Source organism: Cenococcum geophilum (assembly GCF_001692895.1).
Source record: "Cenococcum geophilum 1.58 unplaced genomic scaffold K441scaffold_71, whole genome shotgun sequence".
NCBI lineage: Eukaryota > Fungi > Ascomycota > Dothideomycetes > Gloniales > Gloniaceae > Cenococcum > Cenococcum geophilum.
The window spans coordinates 893,856-917,803 of NW_027137629.1; the positions used below are offsets into that span (position 1 = coordinate 893,856).

Here is a 23,948-nt window from a genome sequence, read left to right on the forward strand (position 1 = left end):
CGAGGAGGTTCACAGCAGTTGTATTTCCCTAGACATCTTCCGTGTCCCAGGTGTTTGCCGTGTAAAAGATGCAGCATGCCGAGGTCTCGAGCCAGCGAGCTTTACATGGGTCGCGGCGAGGGAAAGCTCCAAAGCAACACGGTTTCGAAGAATCGTAAGAAACAACAAGATTGTTCTTGATCAAGTTGAAAGGGTCAAGTGATAGCGGAAGATCCATAATAATAGTATAAGTCCTAGAAACGCCGAAGTCGTGCAATCTTGGTGCCAGAAATCCAGGGACTGGAGAGTTGAGAAGTTAAGAGGTTTGCACTAGAGAAGGAGCTGCATACGGGTGTTTGTCTCCTCTCTTTCTTTTACGTCCACAAGGGCAAATGGCGGGTATCTCAGAGATTGGGGTTTATGGTATGAACTGGGAATCATCCGATAAGACTACTCTACTCAAGTAATTCCGGGCATTGTTGTCTTCACGTCGTATGACGCAATTGTAGCAGAGTTTTGGATCAAGCAATAGTCAGCCGACAGACTCCGGGCGGGCAGTTGAAGGAGATGATTCAAGAGATTCTCGTCCGCGGATGGGAACACCAGAACAGCCTGGCATGATGGGATTAAGTGGCATTGCCATCATGCCATCTTCTCCGTAGTTTGCAATGATGTTGGTTTACGTGAGGGATCCATGCAATCTGTAAAATGGTCAAAGCGGCATCTACCACACGCTAGCTGGGATAAGATCGTGCATTACTCACTTAGGCAGTGGCGCGCCATGGTTTCTTGACATCGCGTCGAACTGCCGTCATCATCCATCCCACCGAACAAGACCGAAAAATGCCAGCCACGCTGCTCAACACCATGATTCTGTTTATCCCGGTACCTCTTGTCCACTTGGACCTAGCGATCTTCGGCTCACCGCCCCCTATTTTTCTCTTTTGGAGCACCACGAACCGCGGCAGTTGAAACCGTGGTATGGGCTTATAGCGACTCCGCACTCTCTCCTTGCGCGCAATGGGTTTCGAGTATGCGCTTGTGTACGACTATTATTTGCGACCTGCTTAGTAGGGACTCTGCTAACTCTACGCAGACATGTAAAATATACTATACCGCCCGGGATAATACTCTCCCTCATTTATAGACCACTATCGACGAAGCTCGATATCTACAAGATTGCATTCCTTATCACTGTAAGCATGTACCGAAGAGAGGAATGGCCTTGTACTAATACAGCCAGGTTGCTGTCGTATCAACTATACCATGGGACTCGTATTTAATCCGCAATCGAGTGTGGACTTACCCTCCCAACGTTGTTATTGGCCCCAAACTTTTCGATATCCCCGCCGAGGAGCTGTTCTTTTTTGTCATACAGACCTACAATACGTCGCTGCTCTACCTGCTATTCAGCAAACCTACGTTTCATCCAATATACATACGAACTGAGAGGCCGCCAGCTCACCCCCGGGGCCCCAGGAATGCTCAATGGCGGTTTTATAAGCTTCTTGGACAATTGTTACTGGCCATGATAATCAAGGCTGGCCTTGATATGGTAAGAGGAAGAGGACGAACTATGTACATGGGTCTAATAATGATATGGGCAGGGTCGTTCTTGATGCTTCTTTGGTATTACCGAATAAAATTAATCCTGTCCAGATATTTATTGACGTATCTGCAGGAGCCTTGCATATCAGTTCATCATTGGTCTTCCACTCTCTAACACCATAATTCCAATAATTCTCCCGACTCTGTACCTCTGCGTTGTGGATACATTTGCACTAAAAAGGGGCACATGGGTTATAGAGGGCGGCACGAAGATAGGCTTCCATTTGTGGGATGGCCTTGAGATAGAGTATGTTTATTGAACTTCCACAGCCCTTGGTTTTCTAACACTCTAAAGGGAAGCCTTATTCTTTTTGGTCACGAACACGTTAATAGTGTTTGGCTTGGTTGCCTTTGACAACGCTTGCGCCATTCTCCATGCCTTCCCAGATATGTTTCCTAATGTTCCGTCTTTGCCATCACCACTCATGCTCGTAAAAGCCCTGATAAATCCTGCCTCTAGATATGATGAAGAGCGGATTAATGGGTTGCAGGATGCGGTGGATAGGTTGAGACGGAAAAGCCGCAGCTTTTATCTAGCCAGTGCAGCATTTCAAGGCAGATTGCGGATTGATCTGCTTTTGCTGTAAGCTAAACGCACAGGACTTTTTACCTTTCGCTAAATCACACAGGTACTCATTTTGCCGCGTAGCAGATGACTTAATAGATAATGCTACATCTGCAGCGGAGGCGAGAATCTGGATTGAAAAATTTCGGTATTTTCTTGACATCTCGTACGAACCATCACAGGCGAAGATAGTGGCAAAGGAGTATGTCGAAGCTCAGTTTCCACCGGATGCGCAATCTGCGCTACTTCAACTACCAACTGAATATCTCTCTCCGGAACCGTTCAATGATTTGCTTAGAGGATTTGAAATGGACCTAGCTTTCTCCAAATTGCAGATAGGGGGATGTATCTCTCCTATCGAGGCAGAGTTCGATCTTGACCTATATGCGCGCCGTGTCGCTGGAACGGTTGCAGAGCTTTACTTGGAATTGGTATTCTACCACTACCGTAGTAGCATTTCAAATGAAGAGGAACAACTCTTCCTTCAAGCGGGTGGCCGCATGGGAGTGGCACTACAATATGTTAACATTGCTCGAGATATTAGCGTAGACGCAAAGATCGGTCGGGCATACTTACCTCTCACTTGGTTGCATGGAGAGGGCCTGACGCTAGAAGCTGTCATCAAAAACCCGCAGGGCACACGGATTGAAAAACTGCGCTCCCGCCTTCTTGACAGAGCTTTCGAAATATATGAAGAAGCTCGAGGGACCATCGAAGATTTGCCCGATGAAGTTCGAGGTGCAATGAGGGTGGCAGTAGAAAGCTATATGGAAATTGGGCGTGCACTCAGGCAGGAGGATTACGAGGTAAAGGCGGGGAGAGCCACTGTACCGAAGCTGAAGAGAGTTAGAGTTGCTTGGCAAGCTTTGAATAAGTGATATGTTGCGACTTAGCAAACAACTGCTTGATGTGAGCTATGCGTACTTAAACTAGTGTTTAAATAATTTACCCGCGCCAAGATGCCGTGTAGCTTCTAAGCAGCGTCAACAATTCTAGAACGATCAATCCGTTTAAGCTAATATTATGAGTAGTAGTAATACGAAACAAGATAATCATTCAGATCATTGACTCATTCTTACTAAATAGCGTATAGGGGTATATATCAAGAGAAAAGACGCTAAGTTTAGTATCCTGTTATCTCCATCGCTCTTAAATCTCACCTCTAGGTTTGATGATGGCGATTATCACAAGCAGCTATTTTTATCATCATTGACCGTGCTGCTAAATCTAGAACCTTTTTGAAAGTAAATATTAATAATTTTCCTTAAAAGGTTTTTTTTTCCTTTTTTCAACGAATACAAGTCTCACCCGTTTTTCCAAATATATTCAAGCCGAAAGTTCAGCCTTTGGGGCAGCCCCAGACAATTCATTTTGCCCGATCTCAATGGGTTCCGCAGAGGCGTTTAGGAAGTAGTGCTACCTTATATATTTAGTTAAAAGTCACTTAATATATTATCCTTAGTAAACTAAGTAAACTAATTAGAATTAAGCTGAAAGAGGGTAGATAAGATTCTATTATTATTAGCAACAGTAGAAAGTAAAGAAAATATAGTATTAATTATAAAATATAAGAATATAAATTTTAAAGATACCATATATAATAATATATGGAATTAACTTTAATATTTAGTAACTTTAACTTTATATAAGGTTATTCTAAATTTAAAATATATACGTATTAAGAGGCTTAAAAGTCATTTACCAAGCCCTTGGTCGTATTTCTACAACCTTAACTCCAAAAATATTTAATATTTAATATCTTTTAGTATTGAACATATCGTATTGATATTGAATATTAAATATTTCAATGAGCGTAATCAGTACTCAATACTGATAAAAACACTGGCGAACGTAAATACCAGATCAAGCCCCCAGCTCCGGCTATCACTAATGCTCCCACTCCGAGACCAACTCCTAACCCGATTGCCAAGTTGTTCGACTTTGCTGCTGACGTTGATGTCGTCGTTGCCGCTGCCAATGCTCTAACCGTGGTGCTTGTGCCGGTCACTGTACTTGTGCTAGTCGCTGAAAGGCTCGAGGTAGATGTAGCGCTGGAGCTTGGACTTGAGCCTATGGGCGAAAGTTTTATACCCTCGCCATCATTGCAGCATGTGGAATTACTATAGTCGCAGCAGAAACTTCCGTCAGCGCATTTCGTAAGGGTATCGCTACTGTTAGACGTCTCTATCATATTGGATTAGCCTAGAGTTCAGCGCGAACAAGATTCGACTGACATACGCATACAAATGGCTACGCAACCAGGAGATTTCCATGTTGGGTCAGAGCATGCGTCTCTGGAGTAGCCGTTGGATTGGTAGACACATAACCCTTCAGGTGAGCATACGTCGCCATTGGTTTTGTCACAGCACATGCCCCCGCTGTAGTTACAAGCCTCATAGTCTGTAGAGGCGGCTTCTCCTGACGGCCAGTAGCACGTCCCACTTGCGGTTCGGAGGAAGAGGAAATAAAGCCCAATAAGTAGAGCGGTGCGAATCAACATTTTTTCTTCTGTTATGATGAAATGACAGAGATGCGGCCCTGCAGCATGAATAATAAACCCGGATCTCGGGAAAGAAATTATTTATGGTTTGATTTAAGCCCCCCCTTCAATACAACATCACTGAGCCACCACTTGAGGATTCGGGTCCAAGTGCTGGTGGGAGGCCTAATCAATCATCAGGCATCGGTAAACAAATTGGAGATGCCGTGAAAGTGCAGCCTTACCGCCTATGCAGCGAGCTGTCAGCGCGCTGCATAAATATACGCTGACTGACCGTTATAACAATGTACGCTGACTGGCTGCTTACATCAGCAGCTCGCGGAAGAAACTCAGAGCACTGATCGTGAGATTATACGTAGGGAATTCATCTTACTGTGGTCCCTGAACGGGCACATATGATGGGCCAGCCTACAAGAACTAAGATCTGCGCATAGAGCTGTCCTGTTTGGCGTGTTGTGACCACTTCATACTGTTAGGCTATCCGGCACAGCCCATCTCGCTTTGATGAATGACCATGGCATAAATGCAATTTGGAAGATTGCCAAATTATTCATAAACTCAGATGTATGTCCCTGAGGATGTGTGATACTTTAATGTGGTAATACTGGTGGTCCACTAAGGTCGAGGCCTCTTTTTCCGGCTTGGCTGTGATTTCTTGACTTTACATCATTGGCTTTAGCTTTCCAAGCCACCAGCAAGATGTGAGAATCCATATTGAGGAAGGGTCTGGAAGAGTCCCCTACACGCGTTGCCTGCTTACACAAGCAGACTCCATTTGTTCCTTTCTTAGTTTGTTTCCGTATCAATCACTTATTAATTACTACACCATATAAGCCTATATCAAAGGCCTATATTCGCCATAGTTAGAACTTCAACCAATCATTTAGTTCATCACACATCAACGGGCGATTAGTACGATGGAGGGGCAGAAGACTGCAATAGTCGTTGGAGCTGGGGTCGGAGGAGTCGCAACCGCTGCGCGACTTGCAAAAGCTGGGTTGAAAGTCGCGGTCGTCGAGAAGAACGGGTTTACGGGCGGTCGCTGCTCATTGATACATCAAGATGACTTCGTACGTGACAAGAATCCTCAGCTAACATAAATCTCATATTTTCATTCATCAGCGCTTCGATCAAGGTCCTTCGCTCCTACTACTGCCACATCTCTTCGTGGAGGCTTTCAGGGATCTCGATACTTCCCTAGAGGCTGAAGGAGTCAGACTTTTGAAGTGCGACCCAAATTACCGCCTGTGGTTTGGCGATGGTGAGTCTTTCAAGTTAAGCACAGACATTTCCAGTATGAAAAACGAGATCGAAAAATGGGAAGGTAAAGATGGCTTCGAGCGATACTTAGGCTACCTCCAAGAATCGCATCGGCATTACGAGCTTAGTGTCAAGCATGTCTTGCGCAAGAATTTTACGTCTCTACTTTCAATGGCACGCCCAAGCTTTTTGATGCATTTATTGGAGCTCCATCCCTTTGAGAGTATCTATTCTCGGGCCTCGAAGTATTTTTGGACGGAGAGGCTGAGACGCGTTTTCGCATTTGGAAGTATGTATATGGGGATGAGCCCATTTGATGCACCCGGGACATATAGTCTACTGCAGTATACTGAATTGGTAGAGGGTATCTGGTATCCTATTGGTGGTTTCCATAAAGTAATCTTCCCCAAGCGCTTTTCCAAATAACTTAGCTAACTAATGCTAGGTCGTAGAGGGTCTTGTAAAAATAGGACAGCGGTTAGGCGTAGAATACCGCCTCTCAACCCCCATCAGCTCCGTATCCCTTTCCGCGAATGATTGCACCGTAAACGGTGTAGTGCTCTCTTCTGGAGAAATATTAACCGCAGACGTCGTGGTCTGCAATGCTGACCTCGTCTACGCATACAATAATCTCCTACCACCCTCCACCTCCGCTAAATCTCTCTCCCGTCGTCCCGCTTCCTGTAGCAGTATCTCCTTCTACTGGAGCCTCTCTCGCAGCGTCCCTGAACTCACTGCACATAATATCTTTCTCGCCGATGAATTCCGGGAAAGCTTCGATAGTATCTTCAAACAACACGTCATCCCCAAATCTCCTTCATTTTACGTTAATGTGCCCTCGCGCATTGACCCTACCGCTGCACCACACGGTAAAGATGCTGTCGTTGTCCTTGTTCCTGTTGGACACCTTATATCTTCCGATTTATCAAAACACAAAGGCACCGCTTCTTCTGGGTCCAACTCTGACGTCAAATCACCGCAAGACTGGACCACAATGGTAGCCCTCGCTCGCCGCACTGTCATCTCCACCATCGCAGCGCGCACAGGCGTTGACCTCACTCCTCTCATTATCCATGAGTCTGTCAACACGCCGCAGACGTGGCAGTCGACATTCAACCTCGATAAAGGCGCCATCCTAGGCCTTAGTCATAGCTTCTTCAACGTGCTGAGCTTCCGGCCTAAGTCGAAGCACCCGGGGATCAAGGGCTTATATTTTGTAGGCGCAAGCACGCATCCAGGAACTGGTGTGCCGATTTGTCTCGCTGGGAGTAAGATTGTTGCCGAGCAAATTCTAGAGGATTTGGGGGTTGGTGTTCCGTGGAATCAAGGCGGATTAGACGGAGTAGGAGTAAAGGAAAGAGCGGAGATTGATCAAATGCACGTGCTTCCATTGCTAAGTTGGTTCCGTGTTGGAATTTTAGCATTAGTTCTAAGTGGTTTGATTATTTGGATGGGGGGAGGGGGGAGCTGGGATTGGAGCTTATGGATTTTTGGAGGGAAGGATTGGTAGAGAGCGACCAGGAGAAGGATGTGTTTTACAGACTCATGCATGTTACAAGTTGTGAATTTAGGTCCATGAAGAACTTTTAGGTTTAAATATTTGCTAGCTGAATTTATATAGCTTCCATAACTCTGTAGCAAGGGACGTGCTTGCTGGTTTCGAAAATCAAGTCTTGTGTTGCATCCTGAAAACATCTAACTTATTCACAATCCATATATCTCACAGGAAATCTCTAAAGAAAAAACTTCATTCGGAGATGCACACTGAGATCGAAAAATGACGACAACCGTTAGATGTTCTTAGCAACATCCAAGTTTAATAGTCTTGGCTCCCGTGCATGCATTGAAAGCATCGGGCAATTTCTCCCGACCCTCCCTCACGATTAACGTCAGGTGTGTTAGGATTTGTTCCACGATAGGCACGCGTGATCGAGTTCTCAACCCAAGTTAGCGTGCACGACATAATCCTAGCCTTCGACATCAGCACTAGTACCTTGGCCGAAACGACTGGACCGCGCTAAGAGCTTTCCGGGTATTCACCAGATGGATAGAGAGCAAATTATTACGCTATGAAGGTCTGGATATGGATAATTCATGTGAGCTTGGAAGGGGTAGATTTTAGTGAGCCAACGCATTCTAATAAGTGAGTGGAATTGCGAATCGCATTGAAGGGTTTTGCCCTGTATTTGCAGATTTAGTAGCTATGCGTAGACATTAATGAGGCCTACAATTTTGGGCCGGACTTTTCCGCGGAATTTAAGGGTCTTGGCTGAGCCCGGGAGCTATAGAGAAAGTGGGTTGGTATGGCACTATGATAGTGCTGGAAGGCAAAACCACCCATGGGAATATTGTCGTTGAAGCAAGCTACGGCTGATTAGCCGACAGAAAGCTTGGGTGGTTTGGTGCGGGTAACCATTAATCCCTGTACCGAACGAAGCGATGGACTCTGACTTCACCTGATTTCTTATGACGACGAAGCCGGCTACAAAGGAATCAGAGGGAGAAGATGTGTCATATGGTAAGGCTAAGACGAGTGATGCTAGGTCTAGTTGAGATATGTCGCGGAGTCACTTTGGATGGTTCGTTCAATAGGGAGAATTTTGGGACAATAGGCTTTGGGGAATTGGGATAACTTCGTTATATCTTGTGTGCTTTTGATTGATTTGCTATGGTGATGAGAATGTATGTATTCTCCGAGGGATTGGAAGCAAGATCCGCAGATACCCGGGCGGTCCTCTCTAGAGATCGTCTGAGTGCTCTCTACAATGTGACATGACAACTTCCTTTGAAAGAGCTATAACAGCGTAATAGCGGCCATTTTCGTCATAGTTGTGTACTAACACTCTTCCCAGCCTAGGAGATTCAAGTATTTGAGGCTGCTTGTCAGGCCTCCGCTGGTTAGCACCTGTAAATCCTAGTTATACGTCCTCTGCTCTTTCATACGAATATTAGTTGCTGTACGAGAATTACACCCTAGTTCATTGTTTTCCTTTGGTCGAACAAGATGACTTTCGAGAAAGAGATAATGCTCTCAATGTCAATCGTAAGTTTCCGCTCACCACCGTGGTGGCCGCCATCACATATTTTAGCATGGGCTCTAGCTTAGGCTGGGCGCCCATTGCTGTGGAGTGGCGCCGCAGTAACCCTCGTAGTAACCCTCGCGTTCGCGGAAATTATCGAGAGATCTTCTACGTACGATTTATCGATTAGTTCATTACGACACCATTATTATTGCTGGACTTGTTTCTGACGGCTGACATGCCATGGCCCACGATTCTCTGGGTCATCCTTGTCGATTGGCTTATGATTGTTTGTAGTCTTGTTGGTCCTATGAAGTTACCATATCAAAAGTCTCGTTGATCGACCCGATACAGGAATTTTGCTGCTTTGGGGACACCGTAATATTGACCCTGGCTGCCTTGGTTTGCGGATTCGCGATTTCGGTGAGAAACCGGCAGTTCATGGAGGATTTCAGGGAGAAAAGAAGGGGAGACTAAATCATCCTCATCCAACGGCACCAACGGTGCGGCTAGTGCTGCCACCGAGGGGGGAAGTCATGGGCAAGCCTATGCTTCGCACACAGTTTAGAAGATAGGGCGATAGGGCACTTCCCTGTGACTGCACGGCCACTTAAAGCTTCGTATGACGGGAGCTTTTTTTGGAAACCGGCCCTTATCCGTGAATTGAGTTGAAGTACTCTCTTTGACGATAACAGATATAATGACACCATTTGGATTTTAAGCAATTTGTAATAACGAGTTGCTGGTCTTTTGCTGATTTTCTTCCCATCCGGTTAGCTGACTTAGGACTATGCCTCAGAGGCTGGGGGACTTAATGACACTGTAAAACAGATTGAAGATATGAATGTACTGATTCAAGACAATCAAAAACTTCTGCCTCCTTAGCAGCCTTGAAGCCCTACCTAAATAGAATTCTTTGTCCTCTTAGAGTCGACCGCAAAATCGAAAGTTTAATCCTGGTTCCACCATAAGGAATTAGGCGTGCAACGCAAGGGAACCTATTAGGTACGAAGCAACGATTAATCTCTAGCTAGTCGAAAAATCTACGAAGTCTCTCCCAGAGGTCCATACGCAGAGGACGCTCGTCCGCCTGAAAGATGGAACGGGCAGTTTTTTTATCAAACCCTAGAGGAAGCGTGAGGTAAATGTAATGTAGGAATTGATGTCTGATTAATGGTTTTTAACGAAGAAGAAAAGGAAAAGTACTTCCAGAGAGCCCTTGGATGACGAAAGGGATTTTTTTGGAGTCGCTAATCGGATTGGCCCAGATTTAATTGCGGAGAAAGTCCGTGCATTCTGCCAGTTTGAGTCTGCCTTCGAGGCCGAATACAAGCTGCCTCACTCCCCCAATGCCTCCCGCCTCATCGACCCTCACAGTATCGCAGAAGACTTCGTCGCGCCAACTCCTTCAACATCGACCTACAACGTCGGACCCGTCCCGGCTAGCTCCAGAAGATGCCTTCTACGCTCACTCTCCCCCTCGGAGGGCCAGGCAACATAGTCCCCTTGGACTTGGAGCTTCAGATGGCTCTTCTGTGAGAGCGTTGACTGATCCGCGTAGGAAGAGGGATAAAGAGAGAGGGCGTAGCGGAAGCAGGAGGAAAAAGGGCCAATGGAAAAAGCTGCTATGGTTTAAGCAACCTTGTACGTTGTACGTTTCGCACTATCGCTAAGTTCCGAGCTGACAACTATTATAGATCCAGATAATTACACAGATGAAGAGACATTTCTCGACCATCTTCAGCGCAATCCTCGGCTTCAGCCATATGAGTTCTGGCCCCTTATGGCCGATTCGACTGTCATCGTCCAACATATTTGCTCTGTAATCATCTTCATTTGTTGCTTCGCGAGCATCGAGAGAGTCTCCCCTATTGCTGTTGTCAGTTGGGGAAGCTTAAGTACGGTGTTAGGTTGGGCGCTGTGGGATTTCTGGGTTGGCCAGGAAGAGGCCGAGGCGGCGAGGGCGCAAGCTCTCGCTGAATCTAACGAGGTTGGAGAAGACGGATCAAGCGCCAGCTCTACCAGTTCTTTGAAGGAGACTCAAGGGCTAGGGCTGCTTCTGCCAAATGTCAGCACAACGCCTCGACTGGGACATTCTCACAGTGCCAGCGCAACATCGATGAATTCAAATGCATCTACCAGCTCAACGACAGGCAATCCCTCCGGAGCGCCTACTTTCGCGACTTACACTTATCATCCCCCGTATGGCGACCCAACTTCTTCATTTTCCCCACGGAATCAACAACGCCTGGCTACCGCCAAGTCTGCCATTCTTATCTACTGCGCTCTGCTCGGACTAAGCCCCATCTTAAAATCCCTTACGAAGTCTACTACAACCGACTCGATCTGGGCAATGAGCTGCTGGCTGATGGGGATCAACGTATTCTTCTTCGACTATGGCGGAGGAACCGGAGCACAGTATGATCGCTGCATGCAAATAATCTGGTTATATTCTAAATTTACTAATATGTGAAGTAGATTCCCAGCCTCTCTATCAACAAACGCCGCGCTAATGGCCTCCACTGTGCTTGCTTCTCGACTGCCTTCCACAACTCATGTCTTCTCTCTGACGCTCTTCTCCATAGAAGTCTTCGGTCTCTTTCCCGTATTCCGTCGTCATCTCCGAAACATTTCCTGGCGCGGCCATCTCACGCTCACGATCTTCCTCATCATGGGCGCTGCAGGTGGAGTGGGTGTGACGGTATCCGGGGGAGGCTGGAGAGCCTGGGTTGGCGGTATTGTTCTTGGCGGAATCCTGACCTTCCTGGCAATGGGGATCTGCAGCTGGTGGTTGATCGGGCTGCAGAAGTACAAGAATGAGATTCATGGGCCTTGGGATCCTGCAAGGCCTATCATACGAAGACGGTGGGATTGATGTTCCTGGGTTCTGGAAAAGCCAAATGCTCATGGCGTTGCTGGTACTCCTGCCAACTACAATGTCCGTCCTTTGGCCAAGGATCAGATGCCTTTGTCTTGGTTGATGTTTCGACCCAAAGCCGATTCGCCTTTTGGATATGCGTCTTCAGAACCACTTCGAGGCTGATGTTTCCATTGTGCCGCGCCCAGCGAATGAGTTTATCTTCATTCCCGGGAGATCCCACTGTTGGCCACATAATCTCGACCAAATCGTCGGATCCAACGTCGTCAGATCCAACGAAGTGTACTGGCGACCAAGGGTCCCTCCTGGCCATCGTATCACCTTTGCTGGAACCGTTAATGACAACCCTCTCCAATGCATCGACGTTGATCAGCAACCGCCGCAGGATGTCCCAGAGGTGCCTCCTGGACACTCCAATCCGGGGCCAGGCTTCGAAATTCAGCCTCAGCGTTCTCAAGCCTGGCGCATCCACCTTCAAGGATCCTAGCTTCTTCGCCCATATGCCTTCGCTCCACGACAGATATTGAGCCCATTCGCGACTCACGCCTGGGTGGCGAGCATCCACGTCCCGTACGTCGACCTCGAGGTCTCGAATGATGCGGCTGTGTTCTGGAGATAGCAGGACCAGGAATCGATGCATGTGGGTTACACTGGTGAAACGGAAAGTGTTACGGGTGTACAGTGGGCGGATATCCGTTTCGCGGAAGACGAGACGGCATGCTTGGAGGAGGGCAGTACCGAGCGGTGGGATACTGTGGTGCGGTGACTTGACTGTCGTATGGGCAGGACTGCCAGTTGCAGGATCAGTAATTGGGAGGTCGGTAGTCAGGCTGTACAGGTAGATGATGTTGCGGATCTCGCCGGGGAGTCGCAACAGAGGCGACTGGAGCTGAGGGTTTATCGGTTGGGGAGCTGCAACACGAAACATTGTGGGTGGGCAGCTGTAGAAGGCACCGAAGGGAGACTACTGTATAGAGTGAAACACCAGAAGAATCAAATGGCGGGCAGTGAAGATTTAATTCTAAGGGGCTTCCTTAATTTTTTCTTCCGGCTATCAACCCTCACAACCCTCGCTGTCGTGGCTCCGGTCCCAGCGGGTCTAGAGCTTACGTGAGTGTCCCAATCACTACTGATACACNCTTTCCAACACCGCCAAAATCCCTGGTTGGTGGATGAGCGTCTCTTAGCCCTAGCTTGGCCTTGATAGCGAGGGACGGGGTCAGCATGTCCTCCGCTTGTTGGGTGCTGAACTAGCGAACTCCTTACCATCCAGTGCTACACTCCGCAGACACAGCAGGACACGGCAGGATACCAGCACATATGCTTTTCGAGCAAGTCGCGTGCTTTTGGCCCCCAACTGTTTTGGCGCTCGGACGGCGGGTTTCATACTGCGGCTGAACAGCGCGCGCCTTTGGCTCCCCACCGTTGCTTTCTTTACGCCCCGTTCCTTTTGCATTCTCTGTGCTTCAACCGCAGGTAGTTTTGGGAAAGATCAATCTACTGTATCTCGTCTTTCAGCCTTGCCGTTACCGTTGCATTGCCATTGCCATTGCCTGTTGCTCAACTGCTTCACTATGTCTTTGAGAGTTGGTGATAGAAGTGGACGCTCGCGTTCTAAATCGCCTGCTGGCAAGAGGGACAGGTCGCGCAGCAATGTGCGCGCTCCCTCTCCTGGCCCAGCGTATACTACCCATGAACATGCCATTGGTGGTGGTTATGGAGGTGCCCAAGCTGGAGCTACCCCGCAATACGATGTTAGGCAGCCTTCGCAATCAGCTTATGCGCCTCATGGGAATTCGCAGTATGCTTCAGCTTCACCCTTTCCAACACCGCGCAATATGGCTAACGTGCGCGCATCAAGCTCTGACCCATCGAGCGAGTTCACCATGGGTGACTACTCCGATTTACCACCCCATGAAAGACCTGGCTACGTGCAACAAGCCCCGGGCCAGTATCAATACGTCCAGCCGCCAGCTCGTGGGCCAGCTTCACCGACTTCCCCCGGTGTACAGTATGCGCAACCACTACAGTATGCCCAAAATCAGTATGGCTACACTCAGACTCCTACGAACCAACCTGCACCTATTAGAACAGTGTCTGGGGCCGGAGCTGGTGGAGGTTTTCAATACGCACAACCTCCTGACAAGATTACTTTCACCGCGAAGCCGGTAGTTCAGTCCTCACAACCTCCTCCTGTCCGCCATAATACACAGCCCAAGCAACCGCAAAGTCCCCAGGGACAGTATCAACAACAACAACAGCAGCAGCAGCAGCAGCAGCAGCAGCAGCAATACTCCAACTATACCATGGCACCACAAAATGTTCCCCCTCCCCCTCTGCAACCTCCGGCGCAGTATCACCAGCCCCAGCAGCCCCAGCCCCAACAACAGCAACAGCAACCCCAACAGCGGGAGCCACAGCAGCGGGAGCCACAGCAGCGGGAGCCATTGCAGCGGGAGCCACTGCAACCTCAGCACTCTCGGCAACCCTCCGGCTACAGTACATATGATAACCACAAAGTGGTTGAAATCGTGCCTGGTGGCGGGAGGATAAACGCCCCTCCTTCCCCTGGTCTCCACCCACACCGCATATCAACTGGCGGACCGCGCCCCGACCTTCGCGCTCCTTCTCCTGGCCTCATGCCTCGAATGGACCGCCTCTCTGTTAGCGGCAATCGACCGGACATTCAGACCATCGTTCCCGGACAAGCTCCTCCCGCAAGTCCCCTCCTCGAAGCTTATCACGGCGTCTACCAGTCAATTTCTCCCATGGCATCTCCTCTTATGCTCCCCGACGACGACATTGACGACCTATCCCTACTGTCACCCCGCGCTTCGTCCTCCTCCATCCACGGCCACCACCGCAACGCCTCATCCTCTTCCCGCCGGAACCCTTCCCCGCCATTAAAACCACGGCGCCACGACAAACTCGCGCTCGAGAAGGAGAAGCGCGTAAAGATCTACGACGCAACCGACGACGCGCTGGCCCTCGTCGAGGCGCTCGCCCAGCGCACGCCCGACGTCGACGCCCTGATCGACATCCTGCCGGCACTCTCGCACGACCAGATGCTGGACCTGCGCGCCGAGTACAAGCGGCACTGCAAGGTGCAAGGGCGCGGGATCAACATCGCAAAGCACATCAAGCTCAAGACCTCGGGCAACTTTGGCAAGATCTGCTACGTGACGGCGCTCGGCAAGTACGAGTCGGAGGGCTACTGGGCGAACTTCTGGTACCAGTCGTCGTCGGCGCGGCGCGAGCTGCTGATCGAGGCGCTGATGGGGCGGCCCAACCACGAGATGCGCGAGATCAAGGACGCGTTCAAGGACAAGCGCTACGGCGACTCGCTGACGCGCTGCATGGATAAGGAGCTCAAGGCCGACAAGTTCCGCAAGGCGGTGCTGATGGCGCTCGAGGCGGAGCGCCAGGAGGAAAGCGATGCCTGGCCGACCGAGTACCGCAACAAGGACGTCGACACGCTGTATCGTGCGCTGAAGGCCCGGGAGGGGGGCGAGAGCGCTATTCTGGGCGTTGTGGTCATGCGGAGCGATGCGCATCTAAGGGAGGTGCTGCGGACGTATGAGCGGAAGTACCAGGGGAATTTCGCGAGGGATGCACTGAAGAAGAGTAATAATCTTGTGGTATGTGAACGTTTCCCCCAGCACCCAGCTAACCCCGCGGGTCCTTTTTGCTGGATGTAAGGAGTGTGCTAATGGTGAATAGGGAGAGGTTATAGCGCACATCCTGAATGGCGTCATAAACCGCCCCGCGCGAGACTGCATGCTTCTGCACCACGCGCTCATCGACCTCATAGAGCCTCCTGAGGTTAGCTCCGGCGGCCCGAGGTCCTCGTCCTCGAAACTCGCGAAGGATACGTCAGCTAAGCACGATCGCCAGCAGCGCTATGAGCTGCTTATTAGCAGGTTGGTCAGGCTACATTGGGACAGGATGCATCTGATGCGCGTAAAGTCGGAGTATGAGGAGAAGTACGGACGAGTTGTTGAGGAGGATGTAGAGGAGGCGACGAAGGGGGATTTCAGAGAGTTTTGTTTGGCGTTGTGCCAGACAGGGCGGTAGACGGGTGGGTTGATGTGCTAATGTAATTGTGATCTTCAATCCTGCAGTTGGGCTGGACGGAGAAAGACACAATATTTTGGACACTATATTTCGGGAGTGGGCCTTCTTGGGGAGCTGGGAGAGCCGGCCCATGGCTGGTTCACACATACATAAGAGCTGAGATGTTTTGTTGTAAGCTGGATGTGATGCACGAAAAGCGTCAGGAGATTTCTTCAACATCTTGAATTAATAACATCATTTCTTGAACTCCAATCCTTATGGGTATCCGAACATCCTCGAAATCGCCTCCCCCTTTCACCGAATCATCCACTCCAACCCCGTATATCAATCACCTCGACTCTCGCCTCGCCTCGCCTCCTGCCCTAACCTCCCAAACAAACCCCCCAAATGCCCCTTCCCCTTCATTTCAACCTCCCAATCCCTCCCCCCTTCCGCTGTCCGCGCAACAACCTTCTCAACCACCCCATCCTTCGAGACCTTCATCCTAGCTGTCAACCCACTCGACCACTCACACCTGACCTCCCTAGCCGCCGCATCAGCCACCACAGCCACCACCCTCCCCCTCCCATGCCCCCTCCTTCTCCTCCCACCCCTTCTCATCTCCATCCCCATCTCCATCTCCGCATTCAACACATCCCCCAGCTCCCCCTCCTTCTCCGCAGCCGGGCCAGACACCCCCGCCTCCACCCGCAATTTCTCAACAGCCGCAAGCCGCAAATGGTACGCGACGAGCTCCCTCCGCAGCGCGCGCACCAGCCGCGGCAAATTCTGCGCCGGGCGCGCGGGGTCTCCGGCGGCAGAGGGCTGCGGGAGATAGGCCGCCGCGAGCGGGGCGAGCGGGATGCAGGGCGGGATTGTGTGGTGGTGGATTTTCAGCGCGGGCGAGGCGGGGGAGGGGCGGTGCAGGAGGAGGTGGTACGGGGGGACGAAGGCGCGGTTCACGAAGACCTCGATTTGGATCCCTAGGACGCGTCCCTCGTCGACGGCGTGCGGGTCGGGGTCGCGCACGCGGTAGGCGGTCGCGCCGGCGCAGATGCGGTGGAGGGCGGTTTGGTTGTGGCGGGCTTGTTTGGAGAGGACGGTTAGGGCGCGGGCGAGCGAGGGGGGTGGGGGCTTGGTGCTGTGGGAGGCGCGGTGGAGGCGCGTGGCGATTGAGGGAGAGGAGAGCAGGACGGATGAGAGGTTTGTGCGGCGTTGGCGGAGGAGGGATATTTGGGCGCGGATGGCGACGATGTCGGTGTCGAGTTGGGAGGGGGGGTCCATGGTGGGAGGGTTTATTTAAGGTTTGGATGGGTTCGAGGTGGGAAATGATGCCAATAGTCGTGGATATAGAGTTATAGTGCGGCTGTAAATGTCTATACAGGCGTTGATGTTAGTGTCCAAAGGCTTGGTGTTTTCAAATTCGGCGGTCGCGTTCGCCGCACGTGTCACGTGAAAGGCGTTTGAGTTGTGAAACTCAATCATGCATCAACAAGGAAAGGGCGGGGAGAGAGGCCGGAGGATGAGAATCGACTACAAAAGCGTCGCCAGCTGTTCAGGAGTCTTTAAGACCCGATGGCTTGAATTCTCCTGACGACGTGGATTCGCGAATATCGACGGGTGTATTAGGGTCACGTGCAGCTCAGTGACTCAGCGGGCGCTCAGCCGAGGTTTTGTTGATGTGGTTTAGCGCGATAGTAAAACTTCGGTAGAACTTTTCGTTGGCCTGTACCCTAATTGGGTAATCCGCATGTTCATATTTTAATGTTCGTTATATGATTCTGCCACTTGAGCCAATTAGAAGCAGGCTTGGTAAGTTTAAAATCTAGTACCCGAAAGTGTAGACACGGTCAATTGCTTCCAAGGTTCTGCGGTTCCTCTTTACTTGCCTCTTCATCATAAGATGGGAAAGAACGCCCTCTTTTTTGCAACATAAGGGGTCGTTCGGCTGCACCTCCGTTACAAATATGGAGGCTCCATATTGTAACGGAACAGGAGCTCAAATCTGAATATGAGGGTGTTGTTCGGTAGACTGACGCCGTTTGAATATTGAGCTCCTCCATATCGGTAAGCGCGTCAAATTTGCAAGCTATACCGGATACAGTAGTTGATATGAGGTTCTTGGCTCCGTTTCAATCTCTCGTATATGCGCCCAAGTGACGACTTCTTATAATATGGCAACCCCACACACCCCAACCGCAATACTGCTGTCGCATTTGCAAGCCTTATATGATGTTATTATCTTAACCTTCGTGATCGTGATAGAGTCGCTAGTGGCAGAGGGGGTCACTCGAATCGCTCACCAAAATCAATCACGCATTATGCGAAGCCAAATCTGGAGCCTCATCTGGAGGCTCACCGAACGATCGACTAAATTACAGATTCAACTGAACCACGGTAGTAGCCACCACTAATTATAAAATGGGCGACGCTAAAATACGCACAGATCGAACAGATTCTGTAACGGAGGCAATTTGCAACCGAACGAACCCTAAATCGATACTCTCGATCTACTCAAACATTAATCCCCAGCACCCCGCAGAAACTCCCCGGCCCCCCAGCAGAGGTAAGAAACTGCCTTTTCCACTTGGCGCCTTTGCTCACTTTATTTATAGCCCAATAGTTTTGAAGTTATCGCATATGAACGCGTCGAGGCACTGGACGAGGAACTCGACGCTGTTGCTAAGGAAGCACTAAGGAGAGCGATGGAAAGCGCGGAATGCGGAGACATAACCACCTATGGGAATAAAGCAGGCCTGGACCTCCTGGAGGAGAGGCAGGAAATGAAGGAGATGATGAAGAGGATGGAGGGTTGGATGGTGAGCAAAGATGCTGAATCCAAGAGGTTGGAAGATCGGATGGCAGACAAAGATGCTCAATCCAAGAGGTTTGAAGATCGGATGGCAAACAAAGATATCCAAATCAAGAGGTTGGAGGATCAGATGGCGAAAAAAGATACCCAAATCGCCAACCACCAGGCCCGAATCACTGAATCCAGGGCCCAAATCACTAGTCTCCAAAATCACGTCCAAAGCCTCACTGCAGATGCAGGGGATATTACGATATTAGGCATAGATTTATCGATGTCTATCGCCGAGATGTCCGGAAGGACGCTACTGAGGAAATACGTGCCAGAATTGGGAAGGATAATAAAAAAGCCCATGAGGGTGATGTGGTTGTCGATGCACAGCTTTGTCCCATGCGCCGTCAAGGCGTCCAATAGATATGGCCCGTGCGCGAACACCAAAACATCAACACGCGTCTCCACCATAGAATCTATACTTTAATTGTATCACTACAATGGGTCGCAAACGTGCTTCCAATTATCAGCTCATCAAGGCGATTCAGAGGGTTTTCTCATTTTTATTAGTAGAGTGGTGGTTTTTACCACATTTTATCCGCGTCACCATCACTAAAACAAGGCTGTACATATATCTTTACCTAAAAACCCATTGAAGGCCCCCTGAGTGCCTCTACCAACTCAAATACAACTACAAAGCTCTGTGGTGGACGGTACTATTTGTCGTCGTCGTCGAGTGGAGGCTCTGCGTCAGGCTCTGCGTACGGCTCTGCGTACGGCTCTGCGTACGGCTTTACATGGCTGTAATCGTAATTATCAGAATTTATAGGTGCCTTTGTGGTGACTTCCGGGGGTTAATAAACAAAGCTTCGCAGAGCCTCTATACGTAGAGCCATCGTACGATCGTACGCAGAACTGTACGCAGAGCCTCATCTGGCTGCCAAGCCTTTCTTACAAGTGCTCAAAGTACGATAATAATCTACCTACTAAAAATCGGGCATAAAAAATGGCGTAGCGTTCTTTACTAACCTTCCTTTAGTACTTCTACTTACTAGGAATTTCTATAAGAGTTGTAGGTATCTATATAATTTGCCTTAAAGTAGGTGTGAGGTGACAAGCTCTACGCCACTCGGGCCAGACAAACCCACAAAAGGTAAGCGAGTAATTGGCTCAATTGCCAGGTATGCTGTGTAGAACAATATATACTAGTTGCGGCTAAGGGTGAGGACACCTGATAATTTTGGTCGAGCAGGTGGCTGGCTCGTTCGGGTGGCTAATACGTTAACGGGGATCAGTGCCTGTGAAGCCACCGACGCATTAGGGAACGTTGTCTCGTTCCCAGACCTTCTTGCCAAGACTTACCTTGCCAAGACGCTAACCGCTTTTGGCAAGACCTTCGTTAGAAGGTCTGGTACACGGTTCGGATTTTTATTAGTCCCGCGCGGGGTATTTTGGCCTACTTTTAAGCCAAATCTCTTAACTTCTATAGCTCCCAAGCTATTCCTAATAGCTAGAATTACCAAATTAAACCTGGCGAAGAAGACTACGTTGCCCGATTTGCCCGATTCTAATTCGTTGTCTCATTATCGCGCCCAACGCCCCCGAGTCGTAGCGACTGCACCCATCCCACAACTACCGCCGCCTTCTTTTACCGCAGCTAGAGTACCTAAATTAATAAGCCAGCTTTAAATAATACTTAAGGACTGCTAGTAGGTATAGATTTGCCTTGCAGAAGGGGGGTAAGCTTTACGTAGAGCTTTAGTAGAGCTTCGTGCAGAGCTTCGAGCAGAGCTTCGTGCAGAGCTTCGTGCAGAGCTTCGTGCAGAGCTTCGTGCAGAGCTTCGTGCAGAGCTTCGTGCAGAGCTTCGTGCAGAGCTTCGAGCAGAGCTTCGTGCAGAGCTTCGTGCAGAGCCCTCGTGCAAGAGCTTCGTGCAGAGCCTTGTATAGAACTTTATATAGAGCCTTATATAGAGCTTTAATATAATATATAGGCGTATAGATATATATTTTATACTAGTAATTAATTATAAAATTAATAGAAATAATTAATATAGAGACTCCCAATTAAATATAATACGCCTTACTAATTATAGCAGTAGTAAGGCTAATAAGTACTATACAGGGCTCCTAGATCTAGGGCCCGAGAACTAGGCGAGTAAGGTACTAATAAAAAGCTCCCTAGCGCTACTAGCTAAGCTATAAAACTAGTACCTATATAGAACTATAGGGGCCTATAGGAGAATACTACGCGCCTATACTAGAATACGAGAAAGCAGTAGTTCTACTACTAGACTTATATATATTAACATAACTACTATATAGAGAGAACAGTTATAGTATAAGGCTATCCTAATAAAAGAAAATATATAATAAATACTAAAACGTATATATGAGGAACAAGATATATATAAAAAGCGAAAGGCCCCTTAAAAGAGCAATACGCCTAAATATACTAGCTAGGAAGCCCGCTACCTATAAGTAAGAAAGAAGAGAAAAAGGAAATATAGGAACTTACTAGCTTACTAGGTAAAGACCTAGCGCCGTACTAAGTAGAGAGCATATAACAGTAATAGAGGGATAAGAGGCTATTAATATAGATAGAGATAGGATCTACTACACTTATCGCAAGATAGGTATAGACCTTAAATAGAAGCGATAATAAAAGCAGGTAGTAAAATATAAAGACGTAGCAATAATAGAACACCCTATAGTTAATAGCTAATGCTCCCCCTAATAAAAAGACTAATAGAGGTAATAAAATCTATAGCCGCCTTCCATACTAATAGATGGAGGTTTAAGGCCTAAATATATAGCTATAATAAGCATCTATAATCTAAATATCTATATCCTTAATATACTTATACGAATCGAGCCTATTTAGTTAGTATACTTAATATATATCTACTATTCTATAGCTATCCGCTTAGTAAGGGACTAGCTAATTAATAATATAGACATAAATAATATTACCTAAATACTCTCTCTATAAGTAGAGACCTATAAATAGTAGTAAAATAGCTTATACACTAAGGAATTCTTTTAATAGTTCTAAAAATAAGTACATAAAGATCTAATAGGAGGACACTAAAGGATACGCTCCCTATTCTAGCCCCTTAAGAGAATAAATACCCCGCGCCCTAACTATAGTAGGACGCTTAGTAGCAAATCGCTAGATACTCTTCTACTACCTTCATCTTAAATCTTCTAATATAATCTAAAAAGTATAGTATATAAGGCAGACCAAAAGATATAAAAATATACTAGCTAGGTAAAGGCGAAACGCCATAAAATCTAGCTAAAAGGAAATACCTTAGGTTTTCACCCTTATAGGGGCTTTTTCCTATATAGAAAGGTAAAAACCTATAAAGACCTAAAAAAGGACAAAACCTAAGTATTTCCTTTTGGCTAGTTCTATACGTTTTACCTTTACTAAACTAATATATCTTTATATCTTTAGGTCTACCTTATATACTATACTTTCTAGGTATATTAGAAGATCTAAAGNGGGGGTAGTAAAAGTATCTAGTAATTCNCTAGCGTGCTACTTANAGCTAGGTAGGGGTATTTAGTCTTTAANGGGCTAGAAAATNGCGTATCCTTTAGTATCCTCCTATTAGATCTTATATACTATTTAGAACTACTAAAGAACTTCTTAGCCTATAAGCTATTTTACTACTACTTATAGGCCTCTACTTATAGAGAGTATCTAAGTAATATAATTTATACCTACGCTAGTAAATAGCTAGTCNCTTATTAAGCGATAGCTATAAAAAAGTAGTATATAGTATACTATTATTATTAATTCTATTTATTACCCGATTTAGTCTATTTTTAGGTCTATATAGGCTTCTACCTTTCAATATAGGAAAAAGCCCTATAAGGGGGAAAACCTAAGTATTTCCTTTTAACTAGTTCTACGCGTTTCGCCTTTACCTAGCTAGTATATCTTTATATCTTTTAGTCTGCCTTATATACTATACTTCTTAAATATATTAGAAGATCTAAAAGGAGGTAGTAGAAGAGTCTAGCGATTTGCTAATAAGCCGCCTATAATTAGGCGGGGGTATTTAGTCCTTAAGGGGCTAGAATAGGGCGTATCCTTTAGTATCCTCCTATTAGATCTTATGTACTATTTAAAACTATTAAAGAATTCCTTAGTGTATAAGCTATTTTACTACTACNTATAGGNCTCTACTTATAGAGAGTATTTAGGTAATATTATTTATGCCTATACTAGTAAGTAGCTAGTCCCTTACTAAGCNGTAGCTATAGAATAGTAGTATATAGCGTATTAACTAAATAGGCCACCCGNATATATATTAAGGTAAGNTATTTAGAATATAGATGCTTANTAGCTATATATTTAGGCCTAAAACCTCCATCTATAGTAGAAAGGCGGCTATAGATTTTACCTTTATTAGTATTAACTATAGGGTGTTCTTTATAGCTACGTCTTATATTTTNGCTTCTATTTAAGATCTATCTATCTTATAATTAGTGTAGTAGATCTCTATCTATATTAATAACCTCCTATCCTCTATTACCGTTATAGNGCTCTACTAGTATAGNGCTAGGTCTTTACCTAATAAGCTAGTANTTCCTATATTTCCTTTTCTCTTTTTACTACTTATAGGTAGCGGGCTTCCTAGCTAGTATATTTAGGCGTATCGCCCCTTTAAGGGGCTATTGCTTTATATATATATCTCGTTCCTTATATATATATATTAGTATTTATTATATATTTTCTTCTATTAGATAGCTTTATACTATAACTGCTCTTTATATAGTAGTTAAGTTAATATATAAGTCTAGTAGGAGAACTACTGCTTCGCGTTCTAGTACGGCGCGTAGTATTCTCCTATAGGCCCCTATAGTTCTATATAGGTACTAGTTTTATAGCTTAGCTAGTAGCGCTAGAAAGCTTTTTACTAGTACCTTACCGCCTAGTTCTAGGCCCTAGATTTAGGAGCTGTATAGCACTATTAGCCTTACTACTGCTATATATAGTAGGCGTATATATTTAAAAGGGAGTCTCTATATTAAAGTAGTAATTTATAATACTANCGAAAANNCTACTACTCCTCTATAAGTTGCCTATATAATATACTCGTTCTAGTTTAACCTAAAGTCTACCTAAACCCCTAGGACCTTAAGGGTAACTTCTAGTTTTACTTCGCAGCTCTAGATATTTACTATTAAAGCTAGGTCACTACTTAATTTTTTCCCCTTATAAAGTAGATAAGCCAGTATTTATCTGGTACGAATTTAGCGCTATATTGTTTTGC

At 47.1% G+C, this 23,948-nt stretch overlaps 9 protein-coding genes across 9 annotated transcripts; 5 read left to right on the top strand and 4 right to left on the bottom strand.

The window, feature by feature from the left end:
* The first annotated feature begins 805 nt into the window (after nucleotides 1–805).
* K441DRAFT_621678 (Lycopene beta-cyclase) lies at nucleotides 806–3,041 on the top strand. Its single transcript, XM_067645974.1, has 6 exons — nucleotides 806–1,022; nucleotides 1,076–1,175; nucleotides 1,223–1,608; nucleotides 1,661–1,834; nucleotides 1,883–2,170; nucleotides 2,217–3,041. Exons 1-6 carry the CDS (start codon nucleotides 1,000–1,002, stop codon nucleotides 3,028–3,030), a joined length of 1,785 nt encoding a protein of 594 aa, XP_067497719.1. The 5' UTR covers nucleotides 806–999; the 3' UTR covers nucleotides 3,031–3,041.
* Nucleotides 3,042–3,941: 900 nt separating this feature from the next.
* On the bottom strand, nucleotides 3,942–4,881 carry K441DRAFT_669512 (uncharacterized protein). The gene is made up of 2 exons (XM_067650152.1): nucleotides 4,391–4,881; nucleotides 3,942–4,336 (listed from the first exon to the last, which is right to left on the bottom strand). Exons 1-2 carry the CDS (start codon nucleotides 4,650–4,652, stop codon nucleotides 3,957–3,959), a joined length of 642 nt encoding a protein of 213 aa, XP_067497720.1. The 5' UTR covers nucleotides 4,653–4,881; the 3' UTR covers nucleotides 3,942–3,956.
* A 688-nt stretch (nucleotides 4,882–5,569) lies between these two features.
* Nucleotides 5,570–7,695, top strand: K441DRAFT_621681 (phytoene desaturase; the record flags this gene model as incomplete). The annotated part of the gene is made up of 3 exons (XM_067645975.1): nucleotides 5,570–5,722; nucleotides 5,775–6,308; nucleotides 6,358–7,695. The coding sequence occupies 3 exons, from the start codon at nucleotides 5,570–5,572 to the stop codon at nucleotides 7,420–7,422; spliced, it is 1,752 nt and encodes a 583-aa protein (XP_067497721.1). The 3' UTR covers nucleotides 7,423–7,695.
* K441DRAFT_325938 (uncharacterized protein) lies at nucleotides 7,576–8,078 on the bottom strand. Its single transcript, XM_067641202.1, has 2 exons — nucleotides 7,953–8,078; nucleotides 7,576–7,879 (listed from the first exon to the last, which is right to left on the bottom strand). The coding sequence occupies exons 1-2, from the start codon at nucleotides 8,045–8,047 to the stop codon at nucleotides 7,729–7,731; spliced, it is 246 nt and encodes an 81-aa protein (XP_067497722.1). The 5' UTR covers nucleotides 8,048–8,078; the 3' UTR covers nucleotides 7,576–7,728.
* A 2,203-nt stretch (nucleotides 8,079–10,281) lies between these two features.
* Nucleotides 10,282–11,807, top strand: K441DRAFT_690725 (GPI2-domain-containing protein; the record flags this gene model as incomplete). The annotated part of the gene is made up of 3 exons (XM_067652408.1): nucleotides 10,282–10,576; nucleotides 10,630–11,350; nucleotides 11,408–11,807. 3 exons carry the CDS (start codon nucleotides 10,282–10,284, stop codon nucleotides 11,805–11,807), a joined length of 1,416 nt encoding a protein of 471 aa, XP_067497723.1.
* On the bottom strand, nucleotides 11,785–12,738 carry K441DRAFT_589741 (uncharacterized protein; the record flags this gene model as incomplete). The annotated part of the gene is made up of 1 exon (XM_067644782.1): nucleotides 11,785–12,738. The coding sequence occupies one exon, from the start codon at nucleotides 12,736–12,738 to the stop codon at nucleotides 11,785–11,787; it is 954 nt and encodes a 317-aa protein (XP_067497724.1).
* A 646-nt stretch (nucleotides 12,739–13,384) lies between these two features.
* K441DRAFT_739499 (Annexin) lies at nucleotides 13,385–16,267 on the top strand (the record flags this gene model as incomplete). Its single annotated transcript, XM_067654357.1, has 4 exons — nucleotides 13,385–13,611; nucleotides 13,687–13,771; nucleotides 13,823–15,448; nucleotides 15,531–16,267. 4 exons carry the CDS (start codon nucleotides 13,385–13,387, stop codon nucleotides 15,882–15,884), a joined length of 2,292 nt encoding a protein of 763 aa, XP_067497725.1. The 3' UTR covers nucleotides 15,885–16,267.
* On the bottom strand, nucleotides 16,069–17,417 carry K441DRAFT_647166 (uncharacterized protein). The gene has a single exon (XM_067646845.1). The coding sequence runs from the start codon at nucleotides 17,145–17,147 to the stop codon at nucleotides 16,209–16,211; it is 939 nt and encodes a 312-aa protein (XP_067497726.1). The 5' UTR covers nucleotides 17,148–17,417; the 3' UTR covers nucleotides 16,069–16,208.
* A 727-nt stretch (nucleotides 17,418–18,144) lies between these two features.
* K441DRAFT_669516 (uncharacterized protein) lies at nucleotides 18,145–19,364 on the top strand. The gene is made up of 3 exons (XM_067650153.1): nucleotides 18,145–18,260; nucleotides 18,310–18,429; nucleotides 18,479–19,364. The coding sequence occupies exon 3, from the start codon at nucleotides 18,569–18,571 to the stop codon at nucleotides 19,148–19,150; it is 582 nt and encodes a 193-aa protein (XP_067497727.1). The 5' UTR covers nucleotides 18,145–18,260; nucleotides 18,310–18,429; nucleotides 18,479–18,568; the 3' UTR covers nucleotides 19,151–19,364.
* Nucleotides 19,365–23,948: the final 4,584 nt, after the last annotated feature.

Bases quoted from the DNA above. Each gene is read 5' to 3' on its own strand.
- K441DRAFT_669512 (XM_067650152.1), bottom strand. From the start codon at position 4,652: ATGTTGATTCGCACCGCTCTACTTATTGGGCTTTATTTCCTCTTCCTC. The intron at 4,337-4,390 runs GTATGTCAGTCG...CCAATATGATAG, and splicing joins TTGCGTAGCCATTTGTATGC to AGACGTCTAACAGTAGCGAT.
- K441DRAFT_669516 (XM_067650153.1), top strand. From the start codon at position 18,569: ATGGAAAGCGCGGAATGCGGAGACATAACCACCTATGGGAATAAAGCA.
- K441DRAFT_325938 (XM_067641202.1), bottom strand. From the start codon at position 8,047: ATGCGTTGGCTCACTAAAATCTACCCCTTCCAAGCTCACATGAATTAT. The intron at 7,880-7,952 runs GTGAATACCCGG...GTCGAAGGCTAG, and splicing joins ATTTGCTCTCTATCCATCTG to GATTATGTCGTGCACGCTAA.
- K441DRAFT_621678 (XM_067645974.1), top strand. From the start codon at position 1,000: ATGGGTTTCGAGTATGCGCTTGT. The intron at 1,023-1,075 runs GTACGACTATTA...AACTCTACGCAG, and splicing joins GGTTTCGAGTATGCGCTTGT to ACATGTAAAATATACTATAC. The intron at 1,835-1,882 runs GTATGTTTATTG...AACACTCTAAAG, and splicing joins TGGGATGGCCTTGAGATAGA to GGAAGCCTTATTCTTTTTGG.
- K441DRAFT_647166 (XM_067646845.1), bottom strand. From the start codon at position 17,147: ATGGACCCCCCCTCCCAACTCGACACCGACATCGTCGCCATCCGCGCC.